This window comes from Archocentrus centrarchus, chromosome 13 (genome assembly GCF_007364275.1).
Source record: "Archocentrus centrarchus isolate MPI-CPG fArcCen1 chromosome 13, fArcCen1, whole genome shotgun sequence".
Taxonomy (NCBI): Eukaryota; Metazoa; Chordata; class Actinopteri; order Cichliformes; family Cichlidae; genus Archocentrus; species Archocentrus centrarchus.
The window spans coordinates 6,169,986-6,194,233 of NC_044358.1; the positions used below are offsets into that span (position 1 = coordinate 6,169,986).

The 24,248-nt window shown below is 41.0% G+C and overlaps 1 protein-coding gene across 1 annotated transcript in view; it reads left to right on the plus strand.

The window, feature by feature from the left end:
• Positions 1-24,248, plus strand: part of fat3a (FAT atypical cadherin 3a) — a 217,265-nt gene that overhangs the window by 128,976 nt on the left and 64,041 nt on the right. Inside the window, 6 exon segments of the mRNA XM_030744086.1 lie at positions 6,630-6,769; positions 19,773-19,839; positions 19,842-20,047; positions 21,100-21,310; positions 21,428-23,899; positions 23,902-24,155. Of these exon segments, the coding sequence (XP_030599946.1) occupies positions 6,630-6,769; positions 19,773-19,839; positions 19,842-20,047; positions 21,100-21,310; positions 21,428-23,899; positions 23,902-24,155 (3,350 nt within the window).

Below are 24,248 nucleotides of genomic sequence, written 5' to 3' on the forward strand. Positions count from 1 at the left end.
CTCCAAAACCTTATTTTCTTTTCTTTTGAACCATTCAGAGGTGGACTTACTAGTGTGCTTTGGATCAAAGTCCTGCTGCGTAACCCAAGTGCATCTGAACATCAGGGCAATGAAATCATGGCTGGCATTCTCCTTCAGGATTTTCTGGTAGAGAGCAGAATTTGTGGTTCCATCAATTACGGCAAGTCGTCCGTGTCTTGAAGCAGCAAGGAAGCCCCAGACAATCATACTACTTCCAGTATGAATTCTACTCAGTATGAGTGCTCATACTGAGTAGAAAAGTGCTATATAAGAGCTAGTCCATGTTTGACTGTTGGTGTTTGTTTTGTTTTGTTTTTATGTCAGACCATAACTGTCAAAGCTCGTGAGCCAGTTGGTTAAGGACCCAGACTGCAGAGACCACAAACACAGCTGATAGACTAGAGGCTTTATTAAGACAGTGAGCATGTAGAGGAGACTGGTGCTGGGAGGGATGTTTTGGGACCACGCGGGGAAGGAGGCCAGGGAGGCAGGGTTTTCCTGGGAAAGAGAGGAGAAGGGGTTAGCAGGGTCTTTACGTGTCAGAGATGCAAAGTAACACTGAGGGCCCAACCGGGTTAATGCTTACAGTGGGGTTCAGGGGAAAAGGTTGCAGGGCGGGGAATACCAGAGTGTGGGGGTGCGTCCTGTGGTTCCCAAGCGTCGAAAGGCAGGCAGGCAGGCAGGCAGGTTGATGGAGGGCTCCAAAAGGAAAAAATGATCCGTATAAACCAGTAGCACAGAGCGAAAATGCGAAGTCCTTTTGTCCACTTGCCAAGAAATCCTGGAACGAGGGAATACACCAGTTGAGCATAGGTAATTAAATCACTGTGAGTGGGTGCTTAGATGGCCTGATTACCACAGAAGTGCGACGACAATCTGGTGGAGACTGGATGACCTCGCTGCTCCTTAAATACTGTGGCGTGATGAAGACCAGGTGTGTGTAGTTGAAACTCCACCTGCTGGAAAACCCTGCCTAGCCAGAAGGGACACAGCAAGTACCCCACCCCACACCATGACAGTAACAGGACAAAAAACATTCCTAAAAGTTCAACTTTTTTCTTGGTAATATAAAGGATATTTTTTCCCCAAAGTATTAGGGATTATCAAGATGTTTTTGGGCAAATGTAGACAACCGTTTGTGTTCTTTTGGCTCTCCCATGGATGACATTTTACCCAGTCTCTTTCTTGTTGTTGAGTCGAGAACACTGATTAACTGAGGCAAATGAGGTCTGCAGTTCTTCAGATGTTGTTCTGGGTTCTTTTGTAACTTCCTGGGTGAGTCGACATTGCTGTCTTGGAGTAATTTGGTTGGGTTACCACTCCTGGGAAGGTTCACCAAGTTTTCTCCATTTGTGGATAATGGCTCTCACTGTGATTCGCTGGGGTCCCAAAGCCTTAGAACTTAAAATGTAACCATTTTTTTGGGGTTTCCTTAGATCATGGCATGATGTGTTATTGTTTGAGTGCTTTTAGCCTACTTCACTTTATTGGGTAAGTTGTATTTGAGAGATTTCTTGATTCAGCAAGTCAACTGGCAGTAATCATGCCCGGGTACAGGTAGTGAAATTGAACCCAGCTTTCCAAAAATTCATTCATCATTTAAATGGTTTTGCATTTTGTATTTACTCAGGTTACCTTTTTCTAATATATCTTTTAGATAGATAGATAAGTTAAGCTTACCAGAAGCAGTCCTGAATGCCCATCTCCTTACCTCATTACGTTATTCTCCTTTCCTATGTCCTCCCCCCTGGGGGCTGTCTAGCCTTTCTGTCTCACCCCATCTTTCCTGTCTCTCCTCAATGCTTCATGCTTGGAAGGTCCCAGGTCTTTCCGTGAGATGTTCTATATTCTGCAGAGCACTTACGGCAGGAACTATTCCTCAGAAGGTATCTCGCTTCCACTACTGCTATTTGCTGCCTTCTCTGCACTTCCTTTCCTTTTTTTATTTCATTTCCTTATTTTTTATTTCTATTTTTTATTTGTTTTTGCTACCCATGATGCATCCCTCTAACTGTCATCTGTGCTGCTGGTGTCTGCACTGTGACTGATTGGTTGGATGTGGTTGAGTTTTTTGAACACATGGCAACAAAGCTCACGCTGTGTGTGTGTGTGTGGTTGTGGTTGTGGTTGTGGGTGTGGGTATGGGTGAGAGAGACTTTAATGACTCAACTGTAGCTAAAGTTAACTGGAAGGATACAAGTTTAGTAAAAAGTACCACAACTTTTTAACCCCAGGTTCTCCCAGGGTGGCTACTTTAAATATATAAACAAAGCAAATAAAATAAAGTTCATTTTTTAAAAGTTGTGCCTTAAAAGGTGAAACATTTACTTCAAAGGTGACCATTCTGCAGTTTCTGGTTTGCTTTGCACTTTTCACAATTTCACTGTTACTCAGCAAGTAGTTTGGAAGTGCAAACAAGTCCTTCATGCAAACTGTGTATTGTGACACCATTATACACTATACTGTCAAAAGTGTTCATTCACCCACCCAAATCATTGAATTCAGGTGTTTCAATTAGCTTCATGGCCAGATTTGTCTAAAACTAAGCACCAGGGCAGGCAGACTGCTTCTACAAACATTTGTGAAAGAGTGGGTCTGTTATGATACTGAGAAAGTTTGCCCAGCATTTTGAGTTTGTGGATTTTCAAACTTTGCTTTGAAAATGTTCTATTGACTCTTGGTTTGCTTGGTGTTTGTACTGTGTCTTGTATATTCTGTTGAGTATTTTTTTCTTGTTATCAGTTGCTTAGTTAGTGTCATCCTCAGTGTTCTCCCTCCTGTGTCTTGTCTCCTGTGTTATGTATTCATGTGTCTGTCTTCCCCGTTTAGTTGTGTCAAGTTTGTCTTGTCTTTCCATTCAGTTATGTCTCCCTCTATGTTAGTTGATAGGTTAATTGTATCCTCTGTGTTTCCTCTGTCAAGTTTGTATGTGTCAGTCTTTTCTAGGTGTTATATTTCCTATCTTATTTTGACAGTCTCTTGTCTCGTGTGTTTAGTATTACGTTTTACTTCCCTTGTCTTGTCTTCTATGATTAGGTTCTGCTGTGTTTACCACCTGTTTCCCTTACCTTGTTACCTTGTGTATTTATGTGTCTCAGTCTCTTGTCAGAGTCTCTGCATACCTGGCAGTGTACGTTCCTGTTTATATGCCTGTGTTTCCTAGTTCCAGTGTGCCTAGGTCCTGTGCTACCTTGCCTTAGTGTGCTGCAGTCTAGGTTTCTTAAGTTTAGCTTCAGTGCCCTTTGAAGCCTCGGTTCAAGTTTTGCATTTATGTTCCTCAGCCATCAGCCTGTCAGTAATACCTTGCTTTTCAGCCCCCAGCCTCAGCATCAGTTCCTGAACTCAGCAGTGGGCCCTGCTGAGCAGCCCCAGTTCTCGCTACTGGCCTCAGCCCCTGAAACTTGTTCCGCCTGAAATGTTCTGCCCCCTGTCAGTCTCTTTGTTTTTGGACTGCTTTGTTCTCCCTGTTTGTTTTCCTTCTGGCCATGGTCTCGTCATGGTCTTCGTTTACCCCCGTCTGCCTCTGTGCCCTGCACTTGTACAACAGTATTGCTGTCAGAAGCTTGGTGAATTCCAGCATGGTACCATGCAACAAGTCCAGTTGTGACAAAGTGGTAGTGTTAGAGATGCAAAGGAGTAGGGCTAATTCTGGGGGGTAAGATGGTACCAAGATGATGTATTGGTCAGGATACAGGAAAAAGAGGAGAGGCAATTGTTCCAGTTACTGGCTTGTATTCCAATGGTGTTTACTGTATTTTTCGGACTATACGTCGCTCCGGAGTATAGGTCGCACCAGCCAAAAAATGCATAATAAAGAAGAAAAAAACATATATAGGTCGCACTGGACTATAAGTCGCACTTTTTTTGGGGGGGTGTGGTGGTGATAGAATCCGAGACCCAGAGCAGAAATTCCATCTTGAACGGCAATTTAAAATAATAATGGATTAAAGAACAGGACGAACACGGTTACGCCTACGTTATGCTAACGTAGCACATTCAGCTACATGACGCACAACGAACACGTGTTCGGTATGTTAACGTAACATTAAGTTATTCAGATAACCATAGCATAAAGAACATACTAACAAGTTAACCAAACCATCAATCCATTGAAGTCTTCATCCTCGGTGTCACTTCTAAACAATTCCGTACACTCCGTAGACGAAGCGCCGCTTCCTCTTCTGTGTCGCGTTAGTCAGACTCGTCGTCAGCTGCAGTTCCAATTATTCCAGCCTTTCTGAATCCCAACAGGATGGTTTGTCACTGAAGCCCATGTTTTCTTGATCCATCCAATGACTTCCAGGAAAGTTGGGTGGCGCATTCTCCCAGTTGCCGTTAAGCTGTGCTCTCCATACATCATCCACTGCGCCCACAGGTTACGCAAGACTGCCTTAAAGCTGCAGTTCACTTAGTTCTAGTGAAAGGAACTCTTAATGCTTCAGCATACCAAGACAATTTCATGCTCCTGACTTTGTGGAAACAGTTTGGGGATGGACCCTTCCTGTTCCAACATGCCTGCGCACCAATGCAATGTCCATAAAGACATAGATGAGTGAGTTTGGTGTGGAAGACCTTGACTGGCCTGCACAGAGTCCTGACCTCAACCTGATAGAACACCTTTGGGATAAATTAGAGAGGAGACTGTGAGCCAGGGCTTCTCGTCCAAAATCAGTCTGACCTCACAGATGTGCTTATGGAAGAATCTTCAAAATTCCCATAAAAACAGCCCTTTGTGGAAAGTCTTTCCAGAAGAGTTGAAGCTATTATAACTGCAAAGGTGGGTCAGCATCATAGTAATTCCTATAGATTAAGAATGTTATGCCACTCATTTGGTTCATGTGTGTGAAGGCAGATGAGCGTAAAATGCGATTAATTGGAAGAGAAATGCCCTTCCCAGCCACTGTATGTGGGGAACATAGTGGCTTCCACAAACCAGTGTTCACTTCTATGTATTTTAATGGATTCATTTTAAATTTATGAGAATGTATCAATTTGTGGAAGATGTAATTGCACACTAATCTATGTATATTTATGAGTACAATAATGTTTTTATTATTATTATATAACCTCAAAAAAATTACTGACCATACCTTTCAGGAAAGAAGTATTTACAGAATAACCATTCTCTGAAACCATTTCATTCATGTTTTCATTTTCACTCTCTACCTCTGATTCAGTGACCTTATAACTGAGATAGAGAGACATCTGAACTTCCATTTAAGACCTTTTTATTGCTTTGCTTCTTTGTTGTTTCATCTCTGTGTGCTTTCTCTTTCAGCTACTCTGGTAGCAGCTAGTCCCATCTGTTCATTCATCTTACCTGCATTTTACTATGCTTTTTTTTTTTTTTTTTTTTTTACCACTGGTCTTCTGCTTAGCTGTTTTCACGCCTGCATTCAGCTGTTCATTACCTACCTTCCGTTTGTTTTTGCATATTCACTGTCCGTCCACACCCTTACTTCATTTTCTCCTTTTTGATAGCGCTCGTCATCTATGTCATTTCTTGTATTTTGCAAATCCAGCTTTTTGCAGAATGACATGCTGGCCTCAGCGGGAGGGGGGGGGGGGGCAGAGCCTCCCTAGAATGCATCCGCTCTGCTGGTGTTTTTGCCATTCAGGCCAGAGAGCGTGACAGTGGGGGCACAGCCAGATTAACCAGAGAGAGAATGAGAGTGAGGGTCTCTTTAATCAATCCACTGCTCTCAAAAGTCTGATGCACTTTGTGCTGTCCAGAAAGATCACCACTGCATTATCCATTCAGGAGGCTGATTTCACACTGCCATACCTGACCAATTCACCCACAGCCAAACTACAATCCTCCACTGATCAGCTGACAGCCAGAGCCGGCAAGTCAGCTGCTCCAGGCTTGAACCTTACACCACAACCAGCAAAAGCTGGTTGCAGCTGTTCCAAAAACTACCAAACCCCCTAAGCCCCCCCCCAAGCTACCTTCACCAAACACCCCAAAAATCAACCAATAAACAAACACCAGGAAAAAAACCACAAGAAAAGGTTTGCAATGACACACTCACTCACCTACCATGCCCACTGCGAGAGAGAAGAAAGACTGAGAGAGAGTTCCTGTAGGCACTTCTTGCATGGGCAGTGTTCTTGCTTCATTGTGTTGCTGTGATCTTTGCTTCTGATTGGCAGTTGATAGCATATGCAGTATATATTATGTATTATATATAGCCTATGTTTTTTAGGAGTATGTGATGTGTGTTTGTGTGAATGGAAGAGCGTAAATCTGTCAGTAGCCATCCTTCCCTCCCCTGCACTATCACAAACTCTTAGACAAATCAATGGCGTGTGTGCAGCATTGGTCTCCAGTCATGTCCTCTTTGCTTATCTCATCACTGTTACAGGTTAATTCACTGATTAAGATTGTATGGGTTGCATTAAAAACAACAACCAATTCATGCATTTCAGGACACTAGCATATCTTTTACATGACTGAAAACCATTGATCCACAAAATGAAATTCTGTATTTGTGCGTGTGCATATTATTCACATTTTCATCATAATCAGTGTACATTCAAACTATGTCTGTATGATTAAAATTTTTTGCGCATCCTTTCTATTGCCTGATCTTTCTCTTATGGTGCAGGTGGGAACAGTGACAGTGTTTTTGATGTAGAGAAGATTGTGGGCACCATCATCATTGCCAAACCTCTTGATGCTGAACAGTGCTCCTTCTACAACATGACAGTACAGGCCACAGATGGCACCAACACTGCATATACACAGGTACCACTTTTCCTTTATTTTACAATTTGTTTGTTTACAGTTTGTTACCTTGTTACTGATTTTGTAGCTCATGCTTGTGGTAAAATGTGAAAAGTCACAAAAAGCTTTTTTTTTTTCTTGCGCTTGGAAACCAATTCCACCAAGTTTTTTAAATGTCATAACCTAACCTAGTAATGTATTTGGAATTAATAACATTCAAAAAAATAATAGAAATACTGCGTGAATAGCTGTGATTTTATTACTCAAACTTGGGTCTGTGGTGTCAGTGCCAAAATGATTTGCTACCCCTCTAACAATGCCAACCGGCAAATGTGGACTGTGTTGCCTTTTAAAATTGGAAAATATTAATTTTGTTGTACATGGACAGGAATCAGTACATATGACCAGACAGATGAAAAATCACATTCCGGGAAATGAAAATAATGGTGCAAAATTTATGTTCTGGAACAGAAAAAAATTGGTCCGATAGAGAAACAGAAATCAGTAGGTTAGAAGTTGTGACTATTTCACCAGCTACCATAAAACTGCACTGGATTTTGAAATGAAAAGAAGTGCTAGGTGTTACAGCAAAAAAACTTGTATCTATTTTACAGCTCCTCTGGGTTTGTGAAGGATAGTAAAGGAACATGATAATACTATTAAAATAAAAATGCATGCTTCTATTCATCCCAACTTTTTCCAAGCTTGGTCCCCTCATCTGGAAATATCTTCCATAACAATCCTGATGACTGAATCACAATAGATTACTGAAACAAACAACTGGCATAGTTTGAAAATAATACACAAACATCCTGTACCATCCGAGCTGGGAAATATGCTAGATGTCACAGTTTTAGGAGCTTCAACACCAAAAATTTAATGATCAAAAACATTTCTATTAAATATGATAACCCACTGTTCACAGGAAAAAAAAAGTGGTATGACAAAGTTGCTAAATATAGACAAAAAGGTGTTCAGCCACAAGGTCAATCAAATACTATGAAACTGCCACCTTATGTTGGTGTTGAGGGTGGGTGGGTTGAATTCCAATTGGGTGGCTGCAGCTCAGCAGGTAGAACAGGTCATCTTCTAGTTGGAAGATTGGTGGTTTGGTCCCTGGCTGCTCCATTCTGCATGCTAAAGTATCCTTGGGCAAGATACTGAACCCCAAGTCAACTCTAGATGTGCTTATCGGAATATGAATCTTAGATAGAAAGCCCTTTAATGTAGAAAAAAGTCCTTGTGTGTGAATGAGACATGTTGTATATAAAGTTTTTTGAATGCTCAAATAGTGTACAAATGTGCTGTTATAAGAACCAGTCAAAATCAGTTCAAACAGTTGCCTCAAGACGCTTTATATTGTAAGGTAAAGACCCCGTAATAATAGAGAGAAAACCCCAACAATCAGACAATCCCCTGTGAGCAAGTACTTGGCAACAGTGTGAAGGAGAAACTCCCTTTCAACAGAAGAAACCTCTGGTACCCCTTTTCCACCCGTGCTGTTCCCAAAAGAACTGGCGAAAAGCTTAAGAACGGGCCTGCGTTTCCACCGCGCTTGTGAACCGCTCCTTTATGTATGAGTGTGGGCGGGTACTTGTCTGGACACAGAAGCCGAAGAGCGCAAACGTGGGAGAACACACTCCCCTGTCTTGTGCTGCGAACACATTTTACGGTCCAAACCAAACTACTGCAGCATCTGTGTGCAGCACAGAGGTAAACACAGACAGAAAGTACGAGCAAGGTGACAAGTACGCACTTTGCCTCCTTTTATCTGTGATATGAACTGATACAAAGCAGCAAGTTCAGCCTAAGACCCAACCTAATTCACAGCGGTGAAAATCACTTCGCTTTTCTTATGTAATACACAAGTAATATGGTAGAAAAGTTTATGTTGAGACGGCAAAGTCATGCCCTACTGCCGCTTTCGTCACGTGTTCTTGGTTCCAGACCAGCTAGCTTGCGAGGCCCGAGTTGAACCCGTTTTTTTGGCTGTGCACCGAGTGTGTTCGTGGTGGAAAAACCGCCGAACGGTTCAAATAAAGGCACCGGAACTGGAACCCCGTTGGTGGAAAAGCAGCCTGGGAGAACCAGGCTCAGGGAGGAGCAGCCACCTTACAGTGGGCTTGCACATCGCTGTGATTCTGGGAGCTATCTTGTCTGGGGAAATAGCCCCTAGCAGGGTCTCCCATGGAAAAATGGTCCCAGGGGAAGGACCAGACAAAGAGCAATTCAGAAAGCCCCAGTGAAGAAGTCTCGGAGCTCTTAAAACTTACTGGAAGCAGGAAACTGGGACCCTTTCCTGGAACCGGGTCAGGGAGGGGAGTTCAAAGGCAAATGTTTTAAGGCGAGCAAGACATGTCAGTCTTGAATGGGCACAGGCTGTAGGGTCAGGTGCAGTGAGTTGGGTGGCTGTGTGAACCCTCAGCACTGCCATTTGTTTTGTTTTTTTTTGTTGTTTTTTTGGCTTTTGGGAACATGACCTCAGTAGCGGGGAAGGAACCTGAGTGCAGGAGGTGGAGTACTACCAAATAGGTGTTGGCACCATCATCATCAGGCAGTATTATTAGAAATTGTTGCATAAGAAGATCATGTGTAACCTTCACTAATGCTGTTTCTGTACTGTGATTAATTCTGAAACCTGACTGAAACTCTTCAAATAAACCGTTCCTCTGCAGATGATCAGTTAGCTGTTTTACAACTACTCTTTAAATAATTTTTTGAGATAAAAGAAAGGTTGGAGATTGGCTTATAATTAACCAAGACACCTGGATCAAGTGATGGCTGTTTAAGTAAGGGTTTAATTACTGCCACCCTAAATGTTTGTGGTGCATAGCCAATAGATTGATGATCATATTTAAGATTGAAGCATTAATTAATGGTAGGACTTCTTTGAGCAGTCTTGTAGGGATGGGATCTAATGCACATGTAAAGAAAGCTCTTAAAATGTGGTTATCCCAGCTGGGCCTTTATCACATTAGCAGAGATGCACAAGAAAGAAGGTCAGACACCAACTAGGGAGAAAGAAAAATGTCAAATGGAACAACATTGTGCAGCAGGTTTGTCACAGAAACTCAGATGAAGCGTGACATCCCAGTGTAATTCAGACCTAGCCACACCCTCAGACAAAAACTGGTACATCCCAAGGACAAAACTCCTAAACACAAGTTAAGCAACACAGTGTATGCTGTGCAGTTCGGTGCAGTAAAGAGTGCTCAGACCTCTACATTGGAGAAACCAGTCACCCCATAAACATATGGCACAACATAGAAGAGCCACCTCAACAAGACAAGGCTCAGCTACACATCTGCTTCTAAAGGATAAAGGTCATTCTTTCAAGGATGCCAATGTTCATATTTTAGACCAAGAAGACATAGTTTGAAAGAGGACTAAAAGAAGCCATCTATGTCCACCGTGAGCGACCATCACTGAACAGAGATGGTGGATTACGACACCAATTATTAGTCACCTACAATGCTGTCTCGAGACCCCCTTCCCAGTCGCCTCAACCCCAACTCACACCTTACTTCAGGAAATCTCAAAAGGTCGCATATAGGATGGGACAAAGTATCGCAGTGGTTTGGCCCAGAACCCCTGGTGGTAATGACACATGGCTTTTTTTTTTACACCTTGGCTCATGTGATCAATAATGGGTCAATGACCATACAACTTCTTTAGTGACAATTCAGTTTGGAGAGGCACAGAAATGCTTTTTTTTTTTTATTATTATTATATTATAATAAGGACGGCTGGACAGGGGTAAAATACAGGAGTTTCCCGACCAAAATGGGAGCAGGTGTGATTGATGGCCATCTGATGATATCTATCCCGCCTACAGCCAGTGGAACATCAAACAGCAGACTGACCCATAGTGCTTGGAAAATGTGCCTTATTTCGTTTTTGTTTTTTTTTTTTCTTTTTTTTCTCCATTTTCAAATTTTCCCGGCTGTTCTCACACAGAAAGCAGTGGACTGGATGGGAGCACTTCTCTAAAAGTAAGTACTGTCAACTATTCTCTCAAATATGCTTCATTCATGGAGTTACCTGTTCAGTAGAATTATACTGGTAGGAGATAATGAAGGTAACTGCTTTGTTTGCCATTTTTATTCCTAGATGTGAGATTATGGCGAACTGAATTAGCTTATAGCACATTAGCTACTAGCATATTAGCTAACATAAAGTGAAGATCTAAAAGATTAAAAGTTTAAAATCCCCTCAAGGATTTATCTCACTGTGGCAGGTGAGGTGACTTAGTTTAGACTACCAGCAGGTAAAGTTAAGCTAACACAGCCTGTTTCTGTTCTTTAAATTGGAATCATAGAGCACCAGATTAAAGTGGGTCTCATAAAGAAGTTGTATGGAAGAATACTCTGACGTAGTGCAAAGTTCTTTGAAATGTATAAAAAAACAGCCAGATATCAGTCCAAATTCAGTCAGCCAATTTTACTGTGAATCTTACATGTCTGACAAACAGTAAACTGAAGGAAGCTGAGTGCGTGCCAACCCTTGTTTTCGATTTGTAATGGTAGGAGATCAGGATGGGTTGGGAGTGGGTGGAGATCGAAGTGCTGTTATATTAAAGTGAACAAGTGTGTGAAATTTGTGGGGCTAGCTAGAACATGACTGTGTGTGAATTTGAACATCCTAGTTCACATCATTCTCAAGTTTTTGCATCAGAAAACTTGACATGTGACCTTTACCTTCAGGTCAATGTCTCTGGGATTTGAACTCGTCCAAGATTTTTAGTAGATGCATCTGTGGTGTGAGTTTGAACATCCTAAATTACATTGTTCTCGAATATCCAGTTTTTATCATTGCTTCCTGCACCACATGTGCATCAAATGTGAATACAATATACAGGAATTGTCATGGCATAAATTACTGACACAATTTAAAAACCGATACATACATTGAAGCTTGCACTTTCAACACAACTGCTTTCCACTGTTATGTCATCTTAAATTGAAAATTTTATTTATATGCACTGGTGCATCCCGGCTGCATTCTTTGATGCATTCTTGGGCCGATTACATCACAGCCACGTGACAAAAGATGGCCAAATTCGAAGGCAACTCCAAATGTGGCCCATAAATTCAGCCTTCTTTTCCCCGGATTTGAAGGACATGTTGGATGTATCCTTTGTGGTCTACGGTATCCCAAGGTTCATTATGGACTGAAGCCTTGCGGGAAATTTATGAAACAAAAGTGGTAATGGAGGAAGACAAGAGTTTAAGATATGTTTCTGTGACACAAACTACACTTTTACAATGCTTTTAGGCAAGAATGTAGATGTGTAAACCTCAAATATCTACTCATGTTGGCTGTTGGCCATAGATTTCACACTGAAATAACAGTGCTTGGTAGCATTATCAAAAGGAACACACACACATTACTTATTTAGTATTGTATGTTTTATATGATATTGATAACTAGTTTTCCTCCCTGGTCGACATCCTGGCTCCCCTTTGTTTGAAGATGTGAGGATGATAAGATGAGGAGAAAGATAAATTAGAAGGGGAAGAATGTGGGGTAAAAAAAATCAGCTTGATGCATCGAAGACATTACTCCTGTGTAAGTCATAATGTTTAAAACAATTTGAAGCCACATAGCAATGCTGTGATCAAACTGGCATATAAACTGACTACATTAAAAAAAAAAATAGCCATGCTAATTAATTTGATTGAGACTGCTGCATTTACTTAATGGGCTAGGGTTCCAGAAAACTAAAAAGTTGAATCACACTTGAGTTTTTTTCACCAAGCAACACAATGTCCTCCACCAGAGCTTCAAGTTGGCCCTGATATGTGCATGTTTGTGCTAGGCTCTGTGACTTAAATTTTATATTACACTTGGTATTATGGAAGAAAAATAAAGTTTCTGCTGTACAGTGTTAATTTTGACAGCAATTTTTGATTTAGTTTTAGTCATAGTCTTTTGATGAAAATGTAAATTAGTTTTAGTCATAATTTAGTCATCTGAATAGTTTTGTTTTAGTCTAGTTTTAGTCAACGAAATCTACAGTCGATTTAGTCGACTAAAATATAAAGGGTGTAAAATGTAAATGCTTTTTCTTCAGTTACCTTGAATTAGTCATTATACACACTTACACAAAATTACATTTTTTTTTAAAGTTATGGAATATTATTAATAATATTAACATTAGTGTTTCACCTGCTTCCCCCACACCCGATCATTAACACCACCTTAATGAGATAATACAAGGGTTTTACAGCAGGACATGCTCTGAAGGGTACAGGGCAGTGTCGCACAAACACTAAACTGGGAAAAACATGCATGACATTAAAAGGCTTACCTTTGCATGGAGATCTGGGTGACTGGTTTGCAGATGTGGTTTAAGATTTTGTCGTGTTTTTACCTGAGATAGTCGCCCCACATGGTTTACACATCGTTTTGTTTGTCACGGCATCAAAGGACAAATGTGTCCATACATCAGCTCTTCTCTTTCTCCCTGCTGACATTGTTTACATAACTTAGTTCTATCGGAAGGAACGACAATCACAGGCTAGTTTGGTCTTCCTGGGTTTAGAGCAAATTTGTGCAACTGTGCGTTTGATTGGATGTTTTCCTAACTTGTCCCACCCTTTCACAAAATTAAACAAGTTCTGATTGGATTTCGTCCCCGCCAAGCATTTTCGTCTCGTTTTCATTAGTTGACGAAAGTGTCAATTAATTTCGTTATGTTTTTATCATTTTAGGTAGTTTTTATTTTGTTATCGTCTCGTTATTGTCATAAAAAAAGGTTCGTCGACAAAAGCTATGATGAAAATATTTCATCAACGAAATTAACACTGCTGCTGTGACAGCTTTCCATGTATGTATCAGTCATACTTTATGATTAAAGGCTGATGGTGACACTAACACTATAAATCTGATGTATTCAGTGGAGGTTCATTAAAATTTGTTTTCTGCTTGTGTGATTACAGATGCAGTGAGAATCATATTTCCCAGGCTGCCACTGATGACCTCCTAAAGCCTTTAGCCTAAGGGAGACAGAGGACTTTCAAGAAGCTGTGCTACTGTCCCTGTCCAAGAAGTCCTACCAGTGCTTCACGTAAACAAAACAGATTTTGATGGACTTTATGGTGCTAGAGCTTTTTTGTTGGACATATGAAAACTATGAAAAATTGGACTGATAGATGAAATGGTGATTTATGTCCAGAAATGACAAACAGAAGGTGAAGCAATTTGTTTGCATGTTGAGTTAAACAGTTTTGCATAGATCTGCATTCTTTCTGTGGGGTGGGTTGTATGTATGTGAACATTATATAACTCAAAAACATGAATTTAAGACAATCTGACTGGTTTCCTTAATTTTGTTTCAAATAATGTTTTTAAGTTTATTTGCCTGAAACTGGTGTCTGAATGTCTTGAACTATGTTGTTAAAGTTAAAATGCTTGAGATTAAAAAAAACAGTTTTGCTACAGTTTATGTCCAATTTAATTTTGTAAGCCACTGTTCAGTAATCATTACACTGATTCACAGTAACAACCTCACATTTTTCTATCCCAGTGGGAACACCTATATTACTATATTAGTAACACCTATATTAATGGAAACAAATCTAGTCATCTGAAATTTTGCTTATAAATTAAATAAAAAATATCCTGCCACTGTTTCAGGTGTTAACAAAAGAAAGTATTACCTAAAAGTTGATAAAATTTAACAGTATTGACTTCTGGTTAGGACAGGTAAACAAAGCAACTCTGGCTGTTTTTCATGATGGAAACTTATAAAGTCAGTTATGTCAACTGACATAACTATCCAGCAGCAGAAATTCAGATTAAAAATCATACTATGCTGCTCCTTGTTTTAGGGTCAGAGGCCATTTTGTGGCAACACGGTGGTGCAGTGGTTAGCGCTTTGAGGGGCCTTTCTATGTGTAGTTTACATCTTCTCCCTGTGATTGATGAGTTATCTCCAGGTCTTCAGGTTTCGGGTGGATTTCTATAATATGTTTTGGGTTCATTTGTGTTTCTGCAGTAATCTGGCATCACTGAAATTTAAGTGTTGTAGATTTTATGGCCGCCTCACTAAACAGGTCCATAATTCTGTTTAATGGGCTCGACACACAGTGACAAACGACAGCGACAAATGGCCCTTATCGCCAACACCCAACACACGGGATGCGATAGCGATGGCAGCATTGTGAATCACACTCTCACGTCACTTGTCGCCAAGAAATTTGATTGGTTAGGAATTTGGAGGGATTTTGACATTTTCAAAGCAGTCTGTGTCAGACAAGGCAATAAAGATGAAGAGTCAGAAGATTTTACTGGAACTGACAGAAATTTTGCTGTTAAGTCTCCTCTACAAAAGAAAAAGACAACCTTGGGTTCATCCTATATTACAGACAAGGAAACTGCATGGCGAATATCATCAGTTGATGGCGGACCTAAAGGCTGATCCAGATAAATTCAGAGTATCTCGATAATCACTACGTGAAGTGTCATATAATATAGAAAGTCAAACACAGCTAAAATATGCTTTCCTCCATGTTTAAATGGTTGCAGAGCATGTTGTACATGGTTGCAGAGTGTAGCATACTCTCCGCTCACTGGGTCAGTCAATGAAACCCTCGCTGATTAGTTTTAGTGCCATGCGACAGCAACAAAAGTTGAACATTTTTCAACTTTGTTGTGTCGTGTTGCCTGCCCGTGTGTGCACGTCTATGTGTACGAGCTCGAAATTTCACACGCACTTGGCTGGAGCAGGGCAAGCGATTGTCGCCTAATGGCATAAGTTGCATAGGAAATGAATGGAGAGGGTGCGACATCGCTCCCCATGTGTTGAGCCCATTAGTCCAGTTACTTCTGTGACACTGTTAGCATTACCTCATATGTACTACCAACATGTTGCCTTCACTAGCTGCTCTGCTAGGACCACCACAGCTCACAACACTTCTATTCAATCAATATCTGTCTACAATGAATATTCAGTCTTGCTAGTCGACACTTTTAATTTGAGCTACACTACATTGCCAACATTATTAATAAGGCCTGGCTCACATTCTCTAGTAGTGAGGAAATTTCATGACTGGCCTTGTTACACAAGTGGCATCCTATCATGGCACCACGCTGGAATTCACTGAGCTCCTGAGATCGACCCATTCTTTCACAAATGTTTATAGAAGAAGCAGTCTGCATGCCTAGGTGCTTGGTTTTATACACCTGTGGCCATGGAAGTGATTGATGGGTGAGTAAATACTTTTGGGAGTATAGTGTCTTTCTAAAACTTGGTCAGAAGTATTCTTTGTTTTTGAGATCTCCCTAATATGCTGCTCTCCTTTGTTTTTGCACCTGAATTTTTCTGTTCACCGAACAACAACATTCCTGTGAGGTTAACAATAAAGCTTTGGCTTTAATTGCAGTGAGGTATATATTAGTGTAGGAGGTCACAAAAGAATCCAGGGTAACTGCTGCGCGCACACTGGCTAATGTTCACAATCTTGAGTCCACCATCAGCTGAGAAAGGAAAACACTGCACTTCAGCATAAGAACATCATGAGGACATCTATCCATTATCTAAATTTCAAGAGAATGTAGGCGAAGTAAGCATTTAATACATTGTTTGAAAAAATTAAAGGAAACCTTTTTAATAAGAGTATAGCATCAAGTCAGCTAAAATTCTGTGATACTGATCTAGTCAGTTAACCCTCTAACACCAGGTGATCTCCACAGCAGCACCTGTTACCTGCCCTTACGTGCTCTGAGCAGCTGGTCAACATGGATATCACTGTTGAGACGTCAGATCAAACATAATTTGAATTACCGTAATTACACAACAGTTTGCTCTATCGGAAAAATTCAGTTTCTGAAAGCTGAGAAATTGCACTTCGCACCCAACATAAGGATATCAAGGTAATTGTTGCCAGAAGGATTCCAGGATACAGGCAGTTACTCTAGGAGAGATGGAGAGGAGAAGGAGAAGGTACTTAAACCATCAGCAGGACCGGCATCTACTCCTTTACACATGAAGGAACAGGAAGAGCACTACTAGAGCTACACAATTTGGCACTGAGATCTGATGTGTTTTCAAATTCTTTAATTTTTTTGAGCATTGTACATACTGTGTGGGTTCAAGCATGACACCCATAAATTAAACGTTATACAATTTGTTGATTGACCTGTTAAATATGTTAAAGACCAAGCTTGAACTGCTTCACAAAATAATTAAAATGAAATTCGTTACCTATTCAGGAAGTTACCCTTTGAAGTGACCTTTTGCTTTTTAAGCAAATATGTAAACCACCACATCAAGAAAATACATCTTAATACTTATAAAATATTTTTTCTTTGATCCAGTTATCATCCAGTCAAGTGTGTAAGCCTGTAGTAAAAAGATTTCACCCCACTGCCGGAGGGGGAACAGGGTATTTTTTTGGTATGTTTGTTTGTTAGCAAAATTGCAGCAATTTTACCAGTCCCATTCATAATGAATTTGCGAAACTGGTCAGTGACCCCTAGATCATACCTCACATTAAATTTTTGCCATAATTGTGTCAAGTTTAAAAAAAATCCAGAAAAATTGAGAGAAAAAAAAACCTATCTTGGGCTCTCTGGACTTGACAGATGCACCAGCACATGCAAATTATATTGTCAATTTAAGATGATGTAGCAGCAGGACTCAGCCGTGAGTCTCCTTTTCAACTTGTGTCGAACGTCCGGTCTTCAAACTATGTAAAGGTTTTTCAAATGTGCTGACAGACCGAGTATTACAGACAGAGTAATGATCAGTATTTTACGTCGTGCTTTTTCCTGTATATTGTCCTCACATGTGATGTGCGCTTGGTACAGGAAGAAATGAGAAAACGTGGATATTTGCTAGCAGGAAGTGCTTGTCAAAAAAAAAAAATCATGTCCACTTTCCCATTGGTGGAAAAATACACCAAATCAGCCAATCAAAAAATTATATGGCAACATGTGGCATTTGGTAACTGAGGAACAGGTGAAAGCTGTTAGAGTATTGGGAGCTAAAGATTGCAATATTGATAAAAAGTTTTGGAATTTGTGTCATGGTCCTGGGTCCTTATGAACCAGTGTTTTGGTTTATGCTTTGTTTGTGTATGTAGTATCTTTTCTGGGTTTGTTCCCCTCATTTGACTTCCTGTTTTATTTTGATAGTCATCTTGTCCTGTGTGTTGTGTTCAGTTTTGCTTCTCCTTGTCTCCTCAGTGTAATTTGGTTCACTTGTGTTCCCAGCTGTCTCCACTTCCCTCATTATCCTCTTGTGTATTTAAGTCCTGTGTTTTCTCTGCCTGTTGTTGTGTCCTGCTGTCATGCACTGCTATATGGCAGGCAGGATGTGGACCCCAGAGCAGGACAGCAAGGCAAAGGCTTAATTTGAGTTCAGCTTTATTTGTTGGAGTGAACAAAGGATGGGCTGGACAGGAGCCCGCAGTACCAACATCAAACACACTTAACTTGACTTAGCCTAGATGTGACTTAACTTGTAGTGATGGGAAGTTTGGCTTTTTTCAGAGAGCCGGCTCTTTGGCTTGGCTCCCAAACGGCTCCTCAGATAGTAGTTAAAAAAATGTGTAAATTGAATTACTTTTTTCCTCACCATTCCTGCAAGTAGCCTCTATGTAAAGCCCAACTTCCTCTTGCTCTTTCCTGTCTTTGAGCAAACTTTGCAGGAAACGCTCCCTCTGTGTTTGATCTGTGTAGACTCACTGTGTGCTGTGTCTCTGCCCCCACCTTGTTGCTACGTGTAGACACGCAAGATTCCGCCACACAGCTTAACCAATCACGTGCAGCTTCCACAAAAAAAAAAGAAAACACGAACGAAAGAAGCGGCTTACTATCAGGAGCCGGCTCCAGTCTTTCACTTCAAAGAGCCCCTCCCTGTGAGCGGCAAAGGGAAGCCATGCGCAAAGGCTACATAAACTGGTGCCAGCAAATACCCAGCTTCTGGACTTGCTGCCCATCTTAATTAAGAACTTTTTGTTGAAATCATTCATTCTGATGCTCTTGATTCTCCCTCCGAACCCCACAAAATAATTGTTGCTAATAAAATGGCAAGTGAAAACACTATCATTGAAGACTGTGTTTTTAGAGACCGCGAACACTTCAAAGACTGTAAGCTTTGCTCCTGTGAGGCACCCTGCACCTATTCTGTTTCCGTGGGTGGGCTCAGCCAGCCCCGAACATTCAACCAGTCTTCAGTGTCTTCAGCTTCTCTTCGGGCACCACTTCAGTCTGCACAGTCTCCTCTTCAGCATCAGCTGCAGCAGCAGCCCTTCAGAGACTTCAGCGCCCCCTGCCACAGCCCTTCAGTCACCTGCACCAGCTATAGCAGCCCCCCAGCCACAGTCACCTACACTCGCTGCAGTTTTTGGTTTTGGGCTGTTTTTCCAGCCTTGTGTCACCATTTTTTGTTTTTGCCCCTGTTTTCATTCTGCTCCTGTGTTGCTCCCTGCCTTGTTTCATTTTTGATTTTTGTTTTGGTGTCGTCCCTGTCTTTCTGAGTTTCAGCAATAAAGCTGTGCATTTGGAGTTAATATCTGTGTCCAGAGTCCTGCACTTGGGGTCCTCATCCTGTCTGCCACACAGCCGTACATGACAGTGCAGCTCCCCAAAAAAATAAGGGCTCACAATGAGGAGCACTTCAAAGAGCAGGATCGTTTGTGACTGACCCATCACTATTTGGTTGAGTGCTGCTCAGACAAGTGCAAGGCACATGCACATATGCTCACAAGCATGCACACATGCATGATGCTGTTATCTATGGATTTTGAGGGGAAACTTGCCTGCTGAAGCTTCAACTCAAAAATCTTTTTTAGACAGTTTTCTAAAAACATATGGCAACAACACCCCACCCCCCCCCCCCCCCCAAAAAAAAAAAAACAGGTTTTTTGGATTGACAAGCTTTGATTTATTACAGATGGCAAATTTTTTATTTTGAGTCAGATAAATTTGAAAACTTTACTAAGATGCACAATTAATCGTGATTTTTACAGTGTGTTCTCTCTTTCCTTTTTTCTTGTCAATGTCCCTCATGTTCCAGATTCACATTACTGTTATGGACAACAATGACAATGCTCCCATCTTCTTCCAACCAACCTATGATGTTACTGTTCTGAAGATACACCACCTGACACTGAAGTGGTCCAGGTTCTGGCATCTGACCGTGATGAGCATCATTGGTTGACCTACTCTCTGCAGAGCGCCATAGACCCAAACAGCATGCGTCTTTTCCGCATACATCCCACCCAGGGCACCATCTACACTACTCAGAGGCTTGACCATGAGGCTTGTGCACGGCACATTCTCACTGTCATTGTAAGAGGCACTTTGGTCTATGAGCTGTCTGCGATCTAAATGTCTGTTTCATCGACTTGTGCTGTATTCGCTGTTTCAGCTGATGGCAAAGGCAACAGTCAATTGCAGCTATAGGATTAAGTGTAGGTTTTCTGCTTTATTTATGCAAGCACAGTGTAGTCATTGTCTACATGGGATGCATCGCTTATTGAGTGACATCATTTGACTTGTCTGTGTCTGACATCTATGTGCTGTCAAAATTACAGCTAGTGTTCTATCATCATTTAAATAATTAGTTTAAAGCGAAGTTAATCAACACAATCCGTTCATTCAATTTCTTCCTCTTATCCAATTCAGGGTTACAATGAGTAGGAAATATCCTGTTTATTGGTTAACATACTGCTTTTTCTGATGTCAGTGTACCACACTATTTTTTTTTTTTTTACTTCATGTGTCCTTTTTCTGGTTTTAACATATTCAGATCGAAATCTGAACTATTTCAAACATATTTTGAGTACCCAAGATCATACATACATAAATCAATAATCAATGTGATTGTGCATTTCTTTAACATTTGCACTTTCTACTATTGTATATTCCTATGAGGAAAAAAAGTAGCTGATGTTATGTTATTATTGTGTAATGGCCTCAGTAACCAGTAAGACTAAATGAACACAAGAACTGGTGCTATTTGAGAACAGACTTTTATTTTTCTTTTTTTTTTTCAGGAAATCATTTCAGAGTCCTTTTTCATTTATAGATCAGCAGGAAAATTTAGAAGCAATCAAAAACCTGCTCTGTCATTCTGTCTGGCATCATTCTTTAGCAATTAAGTAAATTACACCATACAGTAAATCAGTATCTAAATCTCATTACATAATTAAAATTTGTAAATTGTAAGCTGCTAAAACTATAACAGGAGAAATATGTGTGGCTAAGGAAAGTGACAGAGTAACATTTCTGGTCTAATGACTTTTTTTTTTTTTTAGACATTTAGATTTTTAGACTCTGATCATATATTGATTATTAAAGAAAGTTTTTGGTTTTGGTTTGTTTAATAATTTTCGCCACAGGTGAAGGATCAGGAGTTCCCATACAGAAAAGATCTGGCCCGTGTATTATTAGAAGTGGAAGATGTAAATGACCACGTGCCCATTTTTACCAGTGCTCTGTATGAAGGCTCAGTCTATGAGTCAGCAGCAGTGGGATCAGCTGTAGTCCAGGTTACTGCCCTAGACAAAGACAAAGGGGAGAATGCAGAGCTACACTACTCTATTGAAGCAGGTAAGCTATGACAACTGAATACTTGCTCCTGGATATATAAATATGGTTTGTACACTAATTTGCTATTTTGTTTGTTGTGTTTTTTTTTTTTGTTTGTTTGTTTGTTTCCTTCAACAGGGAACAGTGGAAATGCATTTCATATTGAGCCAGTTTTGGGTCTCATCACTGTTGCACATGACCTGGACTTATCCAGCATAGGTCATTATGTTCTCACCATCAGAGTAACTGACAATGGCTCCCCTCCACTTTCCACAACCACAGTAGTGCGGATTGCTGTCACTCTATCTGATAATGCTGGCCCAAAGTTCCCTCAGCCTGAGTACCAGACTGAGATCATGGAAAATGCAATGGTTGGGACCTCTGTCACTACAGTCAGTGCTGTCAGCCAGTCTACCCTCACTTATGACATCAAACAGGGCAACACAGACCACGTTTTTCAGATAAATCAATATAGTGGAGTGATTACTACTCAAAAGTCTTTAGACTATGAGACTACAGCATCTTACACACTGATAGTCCAGGCTGTTAACATGGCTGGCATGGCCTCCAATGCTACTCTGTTAATCCAGGTAGTGGATGAGAATGACAACCAACCGGTGTTCCAGGAGCTTCACTATCATGGCAGTATTAGTGAGGCAGCGCCATTTAACAGTGTAGTCTTAAACTCAGATGGTTCCCCACTAGTAATAAAAGCCACTGATGCTGACCGTAACCAAAATGCACTGTTGATATACCAGATTGTGGAGGACTCTGCAAAAATGTTCTTCACCATGGACTCAGGAACTGGCTCCATCAGAACCATTGCTAATTTAGACCATGAGACCTTTACTACCTTCCACTTCCATGTACATGTGAGAGACACTGGAAGACCACAGTTGACAGCAGACAGTCCAACAGAGGTCACAATACAAGTGATTGACACAAATGATTCCCCACCTCGCTTCAACCAGAATGCTTATGAAACAGTCCTGCTCCTCCCCACATATGTTGGAGTTGAAGCTCTGCAGGTTTCAGCCACAGACCCTGACAAAGATATCCCCACAGAGCTCACATACTCTCTGACTGCTGGAGTACTGGAGCACTTTGCCATCAAACCTTCAAGTGGGATTATCATAGTTAAAAACAATAACTTCTCCAAAGAGCGTTTCTCCTTCAGCGTCAAAGTTTCAGATGGTAAATTCTCCAGCATGGCTTTGGTGACTATACTTGTCAGAGAAGCTCTAGACTCTGGTCTCAGCTTCACCCAAAGTATTTACTCTTCATCTATTAAAGAGAATATATTGAATATCACCAAGGTAGCTGTGGTCAATGCTATTGGAAATCGTCTAAATGAACCACTAAAGTACAACTTGTTGAATGCTGGTACACATTTCAAAATTCGCCCAACATCTGGAGTCATTGAGACAACAGGTTTAGCCTTTGACCGTGAAGAGCAAGAGTTCTATGAACTGGTGGTTGAGGCCAAAAGGGAGCACGACCCTCTGCATGTGGCTAGAGTTGTGGTTAGAGTCCAAGTTGAGGACATAAATGATAATGCCCCTGTGTTTGTTGGACTTCCTTATTATGCAGCTGTTCAAGTAGAAGCCGAACCAGGATCACCCATTTTCAGGGTCATGGCGATAGATGGTGACAAAGGAATTAATGGAGAAGTGTCTTACTATCTCAAGGATGACCATGGTCACTTTGAAATCAACAGGCAGACAGGTAGTCTCAGCCTCAAGAAGTCTTTTGAGTCTGATTTGTCCAATGTGGAATACCGAATGGTGATATATGCCAGAGATGGTGGTTATCCACCCCTCTCATCTACAATAGAGTTCTCCATCACTGTAGTCAACAAAGCCATGCCTGTTTTTGCTAAATCATTTTATTCTGTTGCTGTGAATGAGGATGTGGCTGTGCACACACCTATTCTTGGCATCAATGCAACTAGTCCTGAAGGTCAAAGCATCATCTACACAATTGTTGATGGAGATCCTTCTCTACAGTTTGACATTGGTTTTGATACTGGAGTCATAAGTGTCATCCACTCTTTGGACTTTGAAGCAACATCATCTTACCACCTGACTGTTAGAGCCACTGACTATCTGACTGGTGCCCATGCTGAGGTTGATGTGGATGTGTTTGTCCAGGATGTTAACGATAACCCACCAGTCTTCCAGAAAATGACCTACAGGGTAGTTCTTTCAGAAACAGCCATGATCGGAACGCCAGCACTTCAAGTTATTGCCACAGACAAAGACTCTGAGAAAAACAATGTTGTCCGCTATCAGATCTTCTCAGATGTATATAATAGTACAGACTACTTTCATATTGACAGTAGCAGTGGATTAATCCTGACAGCACGAATGCTAGACCACGAACTGCTCCAAAAGTATGACTTTATTGTCAGGGCCACTGATAATGGTTTCCCACCACTGAGTAGTGAAGTGTCAGTGACAGTCATGTTAAATGACATGAATGACAATCCTCCAGTTTTCAACCAGCTGCTCTATGAGGCATATGTGAATGAGTTAGCACCAAGGGGTCACTTTATAACCTGTGTCCAGGCATCAGATGCAGACAACTCTGATTTTGACAAACTGGAGTACAGCATTTATCAGGAAATGAAAGAAGGAATTTTGCAATGGACAAAAAGACAGGAATAATCACACTGTCCAGCCACCGTAAGCAAAGAATGGAGCCTGCCTACACTCTCAATGTTTCAGTGTCTGATGGGGTATTCACCAGCACTGCGCAGGTTCATGTAAAAGTATGGGGGGCAAACCTGCACAGTCCAGTGTTTGGACAGAATATGTATGAGGGGGAGTTAAGAGAGAATGCTGCTGTGGGAACCAAAGTTATACAGGTAGGTATAATAGAGATTCATTAAGTTATGATAATTTCTCTGAAGAAAAAATAACATTACATATAAAGTATTTGTCTGTATTGACTAAGACAA